This window comes from Anabrus simplex, chromosome 1 (genome assembly GCF_040414725.1).
Source record: "Anabrus simplex isolate iqAnaSimp1 chromosome 1, ASM4041472v1, whole genome shotgun sequence".
Classification (NCBI taxonomy): domain Eukaryota; kingdom Metazoa; phylum Arthropoda; class Insecta; order Orthoptera; family Tettigoniidae; genus Anabrus; species Anabrus simplex.
Genome location: NC_090265.1, coordinates 537,839,519 through 537,854,437, shown reverse-complemented (window position 1 = coordinate 537,854,437; position 14,919 = coordinate 537,839,519). Strand labels below are relative to the sequence as shown.

The following is a 14,919-nucleotide window of genomic DNA, read 5'->3' as shown; positions in this document are numbered from 1 at the left end:
CGTTTATCATATTATAACATTATTTAAAAAGTGCAAGACAAAATAGTGAATTTCTATATCTTATTTGAACCGGAACGATATAAACTTTTGTTATACATGTTTTATACCTTTTTAACTCATTTTTTTTGTATCTATGCATTGTATTATGAAAAATTGAAAAATAAACGGGGTACTTTTCGGGGGGAAACACAACGAGGTGGCATATGCGGATCTCCCCTGGGGTATCAGCCTTGGAGTAGCGGTAACCCTACAATAATAACACTCGCTATAGCAATCTCTCTACAAACATCACTCTAATAAATAAATCCCCAATGGCTGAAGAACGCCGTAGTTGCGTTGGCGGCCCACCCTCTGCGGAGGGAATGAAATGACCCCATGATGATGATGATGATTTAGGTCATCGGCCCCTAATGGTACGAAATGGGACGAAATATGACAATTTAAAAGTCCAAAATCATCCACTGACCAGAATTCAAAACGTGATGACAAAGAATGAATGGGTGGATATGAATTTAAAACGATCAGTGGATTCGACCTGCAATGCACCACATTCCCAGAAACTAGTGTTAACCAATAGTAGTACTGACCAAGGGACTGCTTTTAAAGCACAATCCTAAATCGATGATGTTTGTAGTCTAAAGGGGTCCAAAAACCAGGTTATAGGCCCCTCATAATGGTACTTATCACTAGGAAAGTAGAACCATGGTATCTGCCATGTTGCGGTACTAATCAAAAGTAACAGACTCGTGGTATTCCACACATTATGGTACTACTCAAAGGTAATGTAATATGTACATGTAATGTAGACCTATGGTGTTTCCCACATTGCGGCACCATTTACAGGCAACGCAAACCTATAGTGTTCCTCACATAGATGTACTAATCACAGGGACTCATACTATCCCGTGGTGTTCCTCACATAGTGGGTACTAATCATAGGCAAGGCAGACCCATTGTGTTGCTCATACAGTGGTACTAATCACAGGTACTGTAAAACTCATCCCGATTCACACACTGTCCCTACTGATCACAAACCTATTGCGTACCTAACATGGTGGTACTACGTGCAAATAAAGGCGACCAATGGTGTTCCCCGCGTGGTGATATTAATTACCAAGTAGTCTCATGGTTCTAATTCGATCATCCCTTGGTTACCCCTTTTAGGCAGGGGATACTGTGAGTGTATTCTTCGCCCGTGTTCTCCACCGACAGGGGGATGTGTGTTTGGTCCGCGAGAGCTATTTTATTTCCCTCAAGTTCAATGGCAAGCCGGTTAAGACCTCCCTATCCGCCACCTGGAACGCGCCACGTGGGAGTATCACCTCTCCCCCTGCAACATCAGTGTAGTAGGTTCGTGGAAAGTGAAGTAATCATCACAACACTAATTAAGAATAGACCAGATATGGAAATACGTGGATGAGAGAAACGACAGAGAGAAGAGGCCCCGTTTATTCAACCTCAGTTAACATTTAATGGTCTGTTAAAATAATTTAACAGTGAACTTAACCAAATAAGCATTTAATCAACATTGGTTAAGACTAACAATCTGTTAAACTCAGTTAACTGCCCAGGTTCAAGCAGTTAAATTCTCTGTTAGCTCAAAATTTGGCAGGTGTATTAGATTCAGAACTTCAGTTACTTGATCGTAAGTTGGCTAACGTCAGTATGTACATTGAATTCACTACAAATTTTCTGCCAAGCATCACTTTTAGTTTTGAGCACGGATCCATTAGTTCGCTTCCTTTCTATAAGTGAATTCACCAGCTGGGTGGCAGGAATGAGCACCCGAACAGGAAATAATACTATGATCAAATTTCAGTTTATTCCCCTTAGAGCAGGTAAACATTAACGGCAAAACTGAACTATTTTAGTGTTATTATCATGAACAAGACATATGAGTATTTTGAACTTCTCGTGTTCTGCTGCTCGTTCATCGTGTAACACTGGGACTTACCACTCGGTTACTGTGGAGTGCCATGCGGAATCTAGTACTCGCGTGCTAATCTGGACACTGCTCGTGCACGATACCACGTGATAGTCAAGTTGAACCTTTGAATTTGGATGTAAATGATGCAATTGTGTTTTCAATAATGAAGATTTATCATTTAAATAAACAGTTTTGCAGTATTTACATTTTAATTTGAAACACCCTTGGGTTTACAGCTGTATTCAAACAAAAGCACGCTCACAAACTGCATGGTTCTACAACTGCCTTCTACATTCTTATCTGATTGCGACTCTTGTGAGAGTAAACACCGTGTTAGCTAACAGTTCCCAGGAAATGTTTCGATAAACGCAAGAATTTTTACATGCAGCTAAATTTTTAACGCTATATTAACAAACAGTGTGATAGTGTTCTTTTAACTGATTTTGAATAAACTGGGCCAGAGAGTTTTAAATATTTGGGAAACTATCATTGAAGAAAGGGGAAGGAACAGGAGGGAAATAAACAAATGGGGCAGAAAGACGGAACAATTCTTCACGAGAGTAAGAAGTTTAATATGGAGCAGAGAAGTGCCAAAGAGTTGCAAACAGAATTTACTTAACATCTTCTATTGTGTAATTTCCATGCTGATTTATGCATCAGAGACATAGGCAATTAAGAGATAAAAGTATGATACAGGTCTACAAGATTAAGTTCCTTAGGAGTAGGATTGGAGTAACGAGATTGACAGATGGAGGAATGATGAGTGCGAGAGGCAGAAAAAGAGGAACCTATAACAGCTAGAATAGAAAGATCAGAATTATACCGGGAGAGCGAAATAAAGCGGAACCGCTCCATCTTGTGCACGGGAATTTCTGAGCGAGTGGGCCGGTGCTGAAATACAGTGCCGGATGTACTCAAGGCCGTGCTACCGTGCCAGGTTTCAATATTTGCTGAACGTTTGGAAACGTGGCAAGTGTTTCATCGGTGACATTAGTACAGTGTGTGAATTCAGTGAAATGGCTCAGGTAAGGTACCAATATTCTTTTCCTCAAAGAGTATTTCTTTACAATTCATACGTCCATTCAGAAAGTGCAAGGTCCGTAAGGAGATTATTTTAAGAGAAGTTTGCTGATGTTCAAGTTCCAGGTCGAACTTCGATTCATAGATTAGTAAAAAAAATTACCTAAGACGGGAAGATTTTACGATAAGAAATGTAATAAACCACATACAGTACTTGCACAAGAAACTGTAGGTAATATTGATAACGCTCTGGAAAGGTCTCCTACAAATCATTTCGATGACTCGCTCAGGAAATGGAGATTTCCTAGGGTTCTGTTCGAATGGGTACAAAGTTACTGAAGTTAAAGCCATACAAAATTACTGCAGTGCAAGAACTTAAACCGGATGACTCTGCATTACGAATGCGATTTTGTGAATAGGTTTTGAATGCAATAAACGATGGAGAAAATTGACCCTAATGTAATGTGTTATTTGTTTGTGTGTTAGAAAGCGACAACATACGGTATTTACTGTGGACTCCATGTCATGCACACACGATCCGTGTGCAGCCTGCGCTGCCGGGCTATGGTACTGGTTCCACTTTATGTTGCTCACCCTGTTGTAAAGTAAATTCATGTCCTTGAACCAAAATGGTGCAGCTCTTATCAGGAACACTCCCTCCATTCGAGGTGAGCTGTATGTACCTTTATAATCACATACCAGTGATCCTGCCAATCTTAAATTTCTGGCTGTACCAGGAATCAAACTCAGGCCTCTGAGGATGGCAGCTAATAACACTAACTGTTTACATTATGAGATGGACAAGATTACAGTGGCATATGCACATGCAGAGAACGAATAAAAATGGAAGGAATGAGACCTAAATAAAGGCCGAGAGACAGTTGGCTGTAAGGTGTTAAGGAATGTGAGCAGGCCAGAGGACTCAAATGGTGAAGAACAGAACAAATGTTGGCAAACAGTGGAGAGGTTTATGCTCACAACAGACTCGCCAAAGGCTGGAAAATGTTCAGGATGATGAACAACGTTGGCTATCCTGCTATTAGTGACTAAAATCAATACTGCCAGATTATAACATTCTTGTTTCATGGATGAATGGAGTTAAGTTACCATGTAGATTGTTGAAATGTAAAATGAATTTAAAGTAATTTAAATCATTATTGTAAACTAATAATGCAAAAGACTGTCATGTTGATAAATCTTACCTTATAAACAGCTTTAAGATCTATCCACTGACAGAGTATCTCAGGCTTTTTAATATTCTTCCGCTGGCATTCATTGTGCAAGCACATAGCTAAATCCCAGTCTGAAAATAAATACAGAAGTTTATTCAACTCTCATGTAAATAAAACTGTCATACTTTCTCTTTGCATTAATGTGAAAACTGAATGGGCTGAATGAGATTTAAAAGTATTATTAATAATAATAATAATAATAATAATAATAATAATTACATATATACTGTACATCATCATTATAGAACGTTACGTCTTCCAGCGTTCAGTGTGCAAGCATCTGTGAATCTACTAAATGTCGCCACAATCCTCTATTAGCAACTAGTGCTGTGGCCTCATTTAGTTCTATACCTCTTGTTTTTAAATCTTTAGAAACTGAGTCTAACCATCGTCGTCTTGGTCTCGCTCTACTGCTCTTACCCTCAATAACAGAGTCCATTATTCTCCTAGGTAACCCACCTTCCTCCACTCACCTCACATGAGCCCACCACCGAAGTTGGTTTATGCGTACAGTTTCATCCATCGAGTTCATTCCTAACTTAGCCTTTATTTCCTCATTCCAAGTACCTTCTTGCCATTGTTCCCACCTGTTTGTACCAGCAATCATTCTCGCTACTTTCATGTCTGTTACTTCTAACTTATGAATAAGATATCCTGAGTCCACCCAGCTTTCGCTCCCGTAAAGCAAAGTTGGTCTGAAAACAGACCGATGTAAAGATAGTTTCGTCTGGGAGCTGACTTCCTTCTTACAGAATACTGCTGATCGCAGCTGCGAGCTCACTGCATTAACTTTACTACACCTTGATTCAATCTCACTTACTATATTACCATCCTGGGAGAACACACAAACTAAATACTTGAAATTATCGACCTGTTCTAGCTTTGTGTCACCAATCTGACATTCAATTCTGTTGAATTTCTTACCTACTGACATCAATTTAGTCTTCGAGAGGTTAATTTTCATACTATGCTCATTGCACCTATTTTCAAGTTCCAAGATATGGCACAATCTGCCATTAAGACCAAGTCGTAAACATAGGCCAAACTGCTTACTACATTTCCACCTAACTTAATCCCTCCTTGACACTTTATGCCTTTCAGCATATGTCCCATGTAAACTACGAACACCAAAGGTGAAAGATTACAGCCTTGTCTAACCCCTGTAAGTACCCTGAACCAAGACCTCATTATACCATCAATTCTCATTGCAGCCTAATCTATATATATAAAATAAGAGTTTTGCCTGCACATTGCTCAGAATTTGAAAAGAATGGTATTTCTGTATCGGTCACGTCCACAGTAACCAGGAAATGCACTTTTTACTTTTCCGTAATTTCTGTCTGTCTGTATGTACACGCATCACTAGAAAACGGCCAAAGAGAATTTAATGAAAATCAGTATGCAAAGTCGGGAATTAAGCCGCTACAATCTAGGCCATGAATAATTTTATTCACACTGGTAGAAATGGTAGCTTAGGGGAAGGCCTAAAATTTAATTTTCAAATATTTATGGTTCAAGTTTGTGGGTTACTGTAGTCACGTCCTAGTTCGTGAACCATGGGCAACGGCTGAGTGGCCTAGTAAGTGGTCCTGAGAGTCGGGATACCGGTTGCTATGGAATGGGAGTGGGCATCTCAGACATATTCTGAGTCGTGGCCCTCCTTGTGCTCAGGCGGCTAGGACTATACAATTCACCGGTGGTCCATAACCCGTTACAGGAGAGATCCTCACTTGGACTATGTGCAAGTAGGGCAGCATCCTGCTTCATGAATTTACCGAGCTCAGAACACTTTAAGCAAGCCTCGGACCTATGGGAGTAATGGAGTCCCACTCCCATTTGACAGGTGAGGGACTCCTTGGAAACAACTTGGCGAACAAAATGGAATTCGATGGGGAGCTATCAATATTAATGGGGCTTATGGAAGAAAGAAGGTAGAACTGGCTGAGTTAGCAAAGAGGATGCATCTGGATGTGCTAGGAGTAAGTGATATTCGGGTAAGGAGAGATAATGAGGAAGAGAGAGGAGATTACAAAGTGTACTTGACGGGTGTTAGAAAGGGAAGGGCAGAGTCTGGGGTAGGGCTCTTTATCAGGAATACCATTGCACGCAACATAGTTTCTGTTAGGCATGTAAAAGAGCGAATGATGTGGGTAGATTTGTTAGTTGGAGGAATTAGGACAAGAACTGTGTCCGTGTATTCACCATGTGAGGGTGCAGATGAGGATGAAGTTGACAAGTTTTATGAAGCATTGAGTGACATCGTGGTCAGGGTCAACAGCAAGGATAGAATAGTGCTAATGGGCGATTTCAATGCGAGAGTTGGGAATAGAACTGAAGGATACGAAAGGGTGATTGGTAAATGTGGGGAAGATATGGAAGCTAATGGGAATGGGAAGCGTTTGCTCGACTTCTGTGCTAGTATGGGTTTAGCTGTTACGAATACATTCTTCAAGCATAAGGCTATTCACCGCTACACATGGGAGGCTAGGGGTACCAGATCCATAATAGACTATATCTTAACAGACTTTGAATTCAGGAAATCTCTTAGGAATGTACGAGTTTTTCGCAGATTTTTCGATGATACAGACCACTATCTGATCTGTAGTGAACTAAGTATCTCTAGGCCTAGGGTAGAGAAAGTGAAATCTGTCTGCAAACGAATAAGGGTAGAAAATCTCCAGGACGAGGAAATTAGACAGAAGTACATGGATATGATTAGTGAGACGTTTCGAACAGTAGACAGTAAGCAGGTTCAGGATATAGAAAGTGAATGGGTGGCATACAGGGATGCTGTAGTAGAAACAGCAAGGGAATGCCTAGGAACAACTGTCTGTAAAGATGGGAAAAGGCGAACATCTTGGTGGAATGATGAAGTGAGAGCAGCCTGTAAACGTAAAAAGAAGGCTTATCAGAAATGGCTCCAAACTAGGGCCGAGACAGACAGGGATTGGTACTAGATGAAAGAAACAGAGCGAAACAAATAGTTGTTGAAACCAAAAAGAAGTCATGGGAAGATTTTGGTAATAACCTGGAAAGGCTAGGTCAATTAGCAGGGCAACCTTTCTGGACAGTAATAAAGAATCTTAGGAAGGGAGGAAAAAAGGAAATGAACAGTGTTTTGAGTAATTCAGGTGAACTCATAATAGATCCCAGGGAATCACTGGAGAGGTGGAGGGAATATTTTGAACATCTTCTCAATGTAAAAGGAAATCATCATGGTGGTGTTGCAAAGAGTCAAGCTCATGGGGAGGAGGAAAATGATGTTGGTGAAATTATGCTTGAGGAAGTGGAAAGGATAGTAAATGAACTCCATTGTCATAAGGCAGCAGGAATAGATGAAATTAGACCTGAAATGGTAAAGTATAGTGGGAAGGCAGGGATGAAATGGCTTCATAGAGTAGTAAAATTAGCGTGGAGTGTTGGTAAGGTACCTTCAGATTGGACAAAAGCAGTAATTGCACCTATCTATAAGCAAGGGAACAGGAAGGATTGCAACAACTATCGAGGTATCTCATTGATTAGTATACCAGGCAAAGTATTCACTGGCATCTTGGAAGGGAGGGTGCGATCAATCGTTGAGAGGAAGTTGGATGAAAACCAGTGTGGTTTCAGACCACAGAGAGGCTGTCAGGATCAGATTTTCAGTATGTGCCAGGTAATTGAAAAATGCTACGAGAGGAATAGGCAGTTGTGTTTATGTTTCGTAGATCTAGAGGAAGCATATGACAGGGTACCGAGGGAAAAGATGTTCGCCATACTGGGGGACTATGGAATTAAAGGTAAATTATTAAAATCAATCAAAGGCATTTATGTTGACAATTGGGCTTCAGTGAGAATTGATGGTAGAATGAGTTCTTGGTTCAGGGTACTTACAGGAGTTAGACAAGGCTGTAATCTTTCACCTTTGCTGTTCGTAGTTTACATGGATCATCTGCTGAAAGGTATAAAATGGCAGGGAGGGATTCAATTAGGTGGAAATATAGTAAGCAGTTTGGCCTATGCTGACGACTTGGTCTTAATGGCAGACTGTGCCGAAAGCCTGCAGTCTAATATCTTGGAACTTGAAAATAGGTGCAATGAGTATGGTATGAAAATTAGCCTCTCGAAGACTAAATTGATGTCAGTAGGTAAGAAATTCAACAGAAATGAATGTCAGATTGGTGACACAAAGCTAGAACAGGTCGATAATTTCAAGTATTTAGGTTGTGTGTTCTCCCAGGATGGTAATATAGTAAGTGAGATTGAATCAAGGTGTAGTAAAGTTAATGCAGTGAGCTCGCAGCTGCGATCAGCAGTATTCTGTAAGAAGGAAGTCAGCTCCCAGACGAAACTATCTTTACATCGGTCTGTTTTCAGACCAACTTTGCTTTACGGGAGCGAAAGCTGGGTGGACTCAAGATATCTTATTCATAAGTTAGAAGTAACAGATATGAAAGTAGCGAGAATGATTGCTGGTACAAACAGGTGGGAACAATGGCAGGAGGGTACTCGGAATGAGGAGATAGAGGGTAATTTAGGAATGAACTCGATGGATGAAGCTGTACGCATAAACCAGCTTCGGTGGTGGGGTCATGTGAGGCGAATGGAGGAGGATAGGTTACCTAGGAGAATAATGGACTCTGTTATGGAGGGTAAGAGAAGTAGAGGGAGACCAAGACGACGATGGTTAGACTCGGTTTCTAACGATTTAAAGATAAGAGGTATAGAACTAAATGAGGCCACAACACTAGTTGCAAATCGAGGATTGTGGCGACGTTTAGTAAATTTTCAGAGGCTTACTGAACGAACGCTGAAAGGCATAACAGTCTATAATGATAATGTATGTATGTATGTATGTATGTATATGTTTTTAGTAGTCGTATCTTCATAAAAATTGGTATGCAAGGTCGAGGAATACGTCGCTATAATCTAGCCTATGAATACTTCTATTCACGCTGAGTGAAATGGTAGTTTAGGGGAAGGTCTAAAATTTAATTTTTTAAATATTTACATTATTAGTGGTCCTACTTCATTGAAAATTGGTGTGCAAAGTTTGAGAATGAGCCACTACAATTTAATCTATAAGTAATTTTATTTAAGCTGAGTTAAATGGTAGTTCAGGGGAAACATTTTTTTAAAACCTTTAAACGCAAACAGACATTTTAATGTAACAAAATGAAATTTTTGACAACTATTCAAATGAATAGACATAGTTTTTAAGCTGACCAACTATGTAATCATCCGTTCTCATATCATTAACACACTAACCCCTACATTGTTTTTAATATCATTTAATTTAACTGGTATTTTTAGTAGCTTTTAAGTGAATCATTGTACTGCAAATTAACGTGTTTAAAAAATCTTAGCAATTCACCTAAGCTACAATAACAGCTGAGGATGTTCCTAAATAAGGAACGAAACATGTACTGTTGACAAATAAAAAATTTGCCAAAAGGAAAAAAAGTATCAAAACGGTGGAAGAATTTTAAGTATTGGAAAACTTAGTGATTAAATTTTGATACGGAAAATGTTGATTACTTGCAAGTTTAGGGGAAAGCCTAAATGTAATTCTCAAATATTTATATTATTAGTTGTCGTATCGATAAATACTACAGAATTAAATTTCCGACCATTTATGTCTTATACATTTTTACCGTACCGGCTATGATAACACAGATATTCATGAATTTGTATATCAACGCCGAGCCATGAGAAAATTGGTTAACAGAATTTAATGATAATCGGTATATAGAGTCGGGGAATAAGAAACTACAGTCTAAGCTATAAACAACTTTATTCATCCTGGATGAAATTGTAGTTTAGGGGAAGGTGCCTAAAATGTAATTTTTAAATACCAATGTTTGGTCCTATCGAAAAGTACAATATAAAAAAGTTATAGAGAATACAATTTCCGATCATTTGTCTTTTATTCAGTTTTACCGTACCAACTATGATAAGAGTGGTATTTCAGAGTCGGAAGGAAACGAAATGTGAAGGCCTATAATATCGAAAGTGCATAACATTGATCAACAATAACCTAACATTGACCATTGTTTATTGTGATGTTCTTTGTCTCTTATGCTGCCTCTCAACTCCAATAGATGGGATTACTGCTGCGTACCGAGTATAACAGCCTGACTGAATATTGGCGGGAAATAGCCGGGGAGATAGAAAACTTTCTTCTTTAGCATGCCATTCCTCTGGTTCATACATTTTCTGATACAGCTGGTATGTAACACACTGGTTCATCATAGTATTTCAGCTATTCAATCCCTACTCTGACGTGCTGTTTTGAATGAGGAGTGTGCATACTTATGGCAGAGCCTCACCTAGTGGCAGCAGCAGCAGCAGCAGCAGCAGCAGCAGCAGTAGTAGTAGTAGTAGTAGTAGTAGTAGTAGTATGGCCTGGTCTAGAATAACAATTTAGGCCTTTTCCAAATTATAGCACCACAATATTCACTAAATAACTCAAAATTCAACTCTGAAAAGAGCCGTCTTAAGAAAAGCTTCTTTCTCTTCACTTTTATTAAATTCTACATTCAATTTATTCCAGACTAGCAGTGAAGAGGGGGTTTCTCTTCTGGCTTGGAGGAAAAATTTGCCTTCAAGTCAGATTTTTCTGTCGCCAGTGTAATGATTTGATATTTTCCGACTCATCGGGTACTCCTAGGAAACAATAGTAATTGGGCATAGTTTTTGCCCTGGGAGTCTCCACTATTCGACCGTCTCCCAGCAGAAGAAAGCCGAAGAGTGTTCACGGATCACGGCTGTCTGCGGTTTGGTCATTCCAGGTCTGGAACTTTGGACTGTTAGATAGGCAGCGTAGTCCTGTTCGTTAAAAGTGAGAAAATGTGTGGTGTTTCATTTGAACAAGTATTTTATAATATGAAAGCATTGCTTTTAATCGCGCCATTCCTATTGACGTCATTGTATGTTCATTTCAGTTGGGAAAACCACTACGACAGTCTTTCTGAGGATGTAAAAAGGCATGATGATGAAAACATCCCAACCTGATTGTGAATGATGGTATTAAATTGGGTCTACCATTACAGTGAAAAATCCCTCTGTCTTCATATAAGAAAAGATGTTTGGTGACTTCCCATCGCGCTTTTAGGGTAACATTAAGAGCTATACAATTTAAGACAATCTTGCTCACAACGTGTACACCACCTAACCTAGAATTCTATATACAAAGTAGAATTCCGTAGCGAAGCACGAGTACATCAGCTAGTTGTCAATATAAATGCCTTTGATTGATTTTAATAATCTACCCTTAATACTGAACCCATGACCTTTGTGCCTAAGAACATTATGCATAATGTAACAATTAAATTAAAAGTTGGATTCTTGATAGCATGGATTTGACACGTGACGAGGGGGTGATTATCTTCGGTCCCACGCTCTGGGGTACGTGACGTCAACCACACGTGTCGACGGCGGAAGAATCTCAAGTCATTTTTATGAACTATTTCAAAGCGCGTGTACATGGCGTGACCACGCCAAGTCAAAAAAATATAGTGCCTATCAAAGGAGGTCAATCAACTCACAAATCGAACCCGTAAAATTTTTAAATGTCCATGAACACTACCGCCAGAAATGTAGCAAGCATGTAGTCACTTTCAAAACTCTTGAAATTACAGTTTAGGTAAGTCAGAAAATTTATAAAAATTTTCTTGGCGGCAAAGGGAGAGATCCGAAGAGAGGGGGTAACTGCTATAAATATGAAGGGACGCCATGACGAACTTTCCTTCTCCGGCATTTGTGATACAAAGCGGACGAAAAATTGTTGAGCTGCTCTGCGAAAGGAAACCAACGAAAGTAGACTGAGTTCAACTGCAGAATTTAGCCATTGCGGCTAAATCTTGACTCCATGAGGAGATAGTTTTCTTGAGTGAAATAATTATACCAGATAGGACGGTCAAAGTACTGAATAAATTCTAATGTGATTAAGTAATTCGTGTGCGGAAATAATTATAGTCCATCGTGTGCGTTCAAGCAAACAAGTGAAGGGTATTTTCTTTTTTTTTTTAATGCTTTATTCCAGGAAACCTGAAGAAATAATAATAAATTGTGAAGCCATGAATGTAAAAATGGCTAAATAAAATGCCAGGGTCGCAGGTGAGCCCTAAGACGAATACTGGCATGAAGACATGAGGTAGGTGACTTTCCATCTTACTACCTCTTATATCCTGTCTCGTGATTTCTTAAAGTGTATTTGAATGGGGATATACGACGCAGTGGTCACCCTACTAAGTTTTGTAAATGTGAGAGTACGACTAAAAGAGTCATTTGTTTTATTTTCCACTTGGATAAATTTTTGAAGTCTTGCGAGTGCCGTATAGTGTTGTAAAAAGTTATTGAATAGGGTTCCGAAGTGATATCACGTCCAATGTAGATCGTCATCCGTGTGAGTGTACTGCCTATATTTTGTGATGTCAAATTACGATGTTCATTCGACGTAAAATTCTTCTGTCTGCAATTTGACGTTAATAATAATCCATGGTCACTCATTTTCAATCGAGTGGAAGCGCGCTGTCGGGTGAGAGCCAAGGGTGATGAATTTGGTCACGGAGAGAAACGTTTTTTTTTTTAATGCCAATTTTAAACCGTGTCTGACTGACAATAAAAGATCTAGTAGAATGTTTCAGTCATTTCTCGTAAAAATCAAGTTATTAAATACGATATCATTTATGCGAAGTTATTCATGATTAATGCATTGTGCGATATTAGACGTCGGGATTTCTAGTGGGGATTTTATTCCAGTTCTTGGTCGATGATAATTGTGGAGCTGGGAAACAGAGGTTAGTTTTGTGAATCAGGTTGGACCTGTCATTGAAGCCGGGACATGGAAGCCCGAGGAATGTTTTATATGAGTTGAGATGAGATGTGCGAATCAGGTTGGACCTGTCATTGAAGCCGGGACATGATAGCCCGAGGAATATTTTATAATGTTGGGAATGGAAAGAAATTCATAGAAATCCATAGCGGTATCAATTGGCGACGCGTATAGTTAATGTGGGCATCTTGAAGCATAATCTGTGTATTTTGTTGGTTAGAATATCGTATTTGTTTAATTATGTCGGCAGAGTTTAAAGGGAGCATTTGGAGAAGTCAGTCAACTGTGAATAAACCAGGTGGTTCCTGTAACTGCCAAGCGAGCTTGGGGGGATGAGAGAGCTCAGCTATGATAGCGGGAAAGGAGTGGACTTGAGATTGTACTGTAATTCTCGGCCAGGGGAAACGTTAAAATGCTGGATTTAGTTGAAATTCATAGCCGGTAATGATCTGAGTATTGTGAAATACTGTAATTGGGGATGTCAAAGTTTGTGAGCATTGCTATTGTTGTAATTATTGAACTTTGATTGATTGAGCAGTGAATATGCTGGGGATAGTAAAGTGGAACTTTGGTCATCAACCGATGTAACTTAATTGTGTTTAGCCTTCAGCCTAGAAACTTGGATGGTCAGGGGGTCATCAACCTCAGTGACTTAGATTAGGGCCATATGCCATTGTAGCATCATTTCCTTGCGGTCATCATCCACAATGACTTTAAAGTAACATAGAAGATTAGATGTCGGTCCATGACATAGACGCAGGTCACATCGATTCAATTAAGGGTCCATGCCGTAGAACCACTGTGTGGCACACACCAATTGGACTACCTTAATCATACCTAGAGTCCAGAGTTCGTGTTACGAGGGCTGGACCATAACGAATCACTATGATGGTACATGTGGTCTCACATGGAAGCCGAATTTAAGGATTTCCAGACTTTCCTTTCTTAAATGATTAATAATTGAGACAATGGTTTCTAGTAAGAATGCCCGTCAGGCAGGTACGTTAAAGTCTCACACCAGTGTTCTGACGTTTATGTAAAAGTGATTGTGGTGTCCAGTGGACACAATTGACTTCTCTGATACTGTTGATATATCCGATGGTTTCAGAATTTTCCTGAATAAATAGGAATCTTTTAAAAAGACCTTTCATTCCAGTAGATAGATTAGAATTAATGAACCCTACCTTTACCTCAGCAAGTGACGAAGAACCCGAAACGACCCAAGAGACAGATCTCATGAACTTTGCTGATAGGTAAGGAAGGTAGGTATCCCTCAATATGGACCTAAAGGGTTCAATACCACAGTCCCTCAGTATGGTGAACATCTTTTTCCTCGGTACCCTGTCATTTACTTTCTCTAGATCTACGAAACATAAACACGCTGTCTATACCTCTCGTAGCATTTTTCAATTACCTGGTGCATACTGAAAATCTGATCCTGACAGCCTCTCTGTGGTCTGAAACCACACTGGTTTTCATCAGACTTCCTCTCAACCACTGATCGCACCCTCCCTTCCAAGATGCCACTGAATACTTTGCCTGGTATACTAATCAATGAGATATTTCGATAGTTGTTGCAATCCTTCCTGTTCCCTTGCTTATAGATAGGTGCAATTAATGCTTTTGTCCAATATGAAGGTAATAATAATCGTATGGCCTCAGCTACCGTGTGCAGACATTTCAATTTGATGCCATCTGGCTGTCTGCTCATCAATTTCAAAGTTCCGTTTTACTGTAGGCCTACTAGATGGCAGACCGAGTAAACCGAAACTCTCTTGGGCGTCCATGGCTGAGATTTAATGAATTTTGTCGGGTAAACACCAAATGTGTCACCACAGACCTTTTACATGCCGACATCGTACGACATGGACTCTATTCCAATCTGAAGGTACCTTACCAACACTCCATGCTATACTACTATATGA

General features: G+C 39.6%; 1 protein-coding gene across 2 annotated transcripts in view; it reads right to left on the bottom strand.

The window, feature by feature from the left end:
• Positions 1–14,919, bottom strand: part of LOC136857097 (ERI1 exoribonuclease 2) — a 104,322-nt gene that overhangs the window by 77,207 nt on the left and 12,196 nt on the right. For both annotated transcript variants that reach the window (XM_067135491.1, XM_067135492.1), the window contains exon 3: positions 4,150–4,250. In XM_067135491.1, coding sequence (XP_066991592.1) covers positions 4,150–4,250 — 101 coding nt within the window. The remainder of the gene's footprint in view (positions 1–4,149; positions 4,251–14,919) is intronic.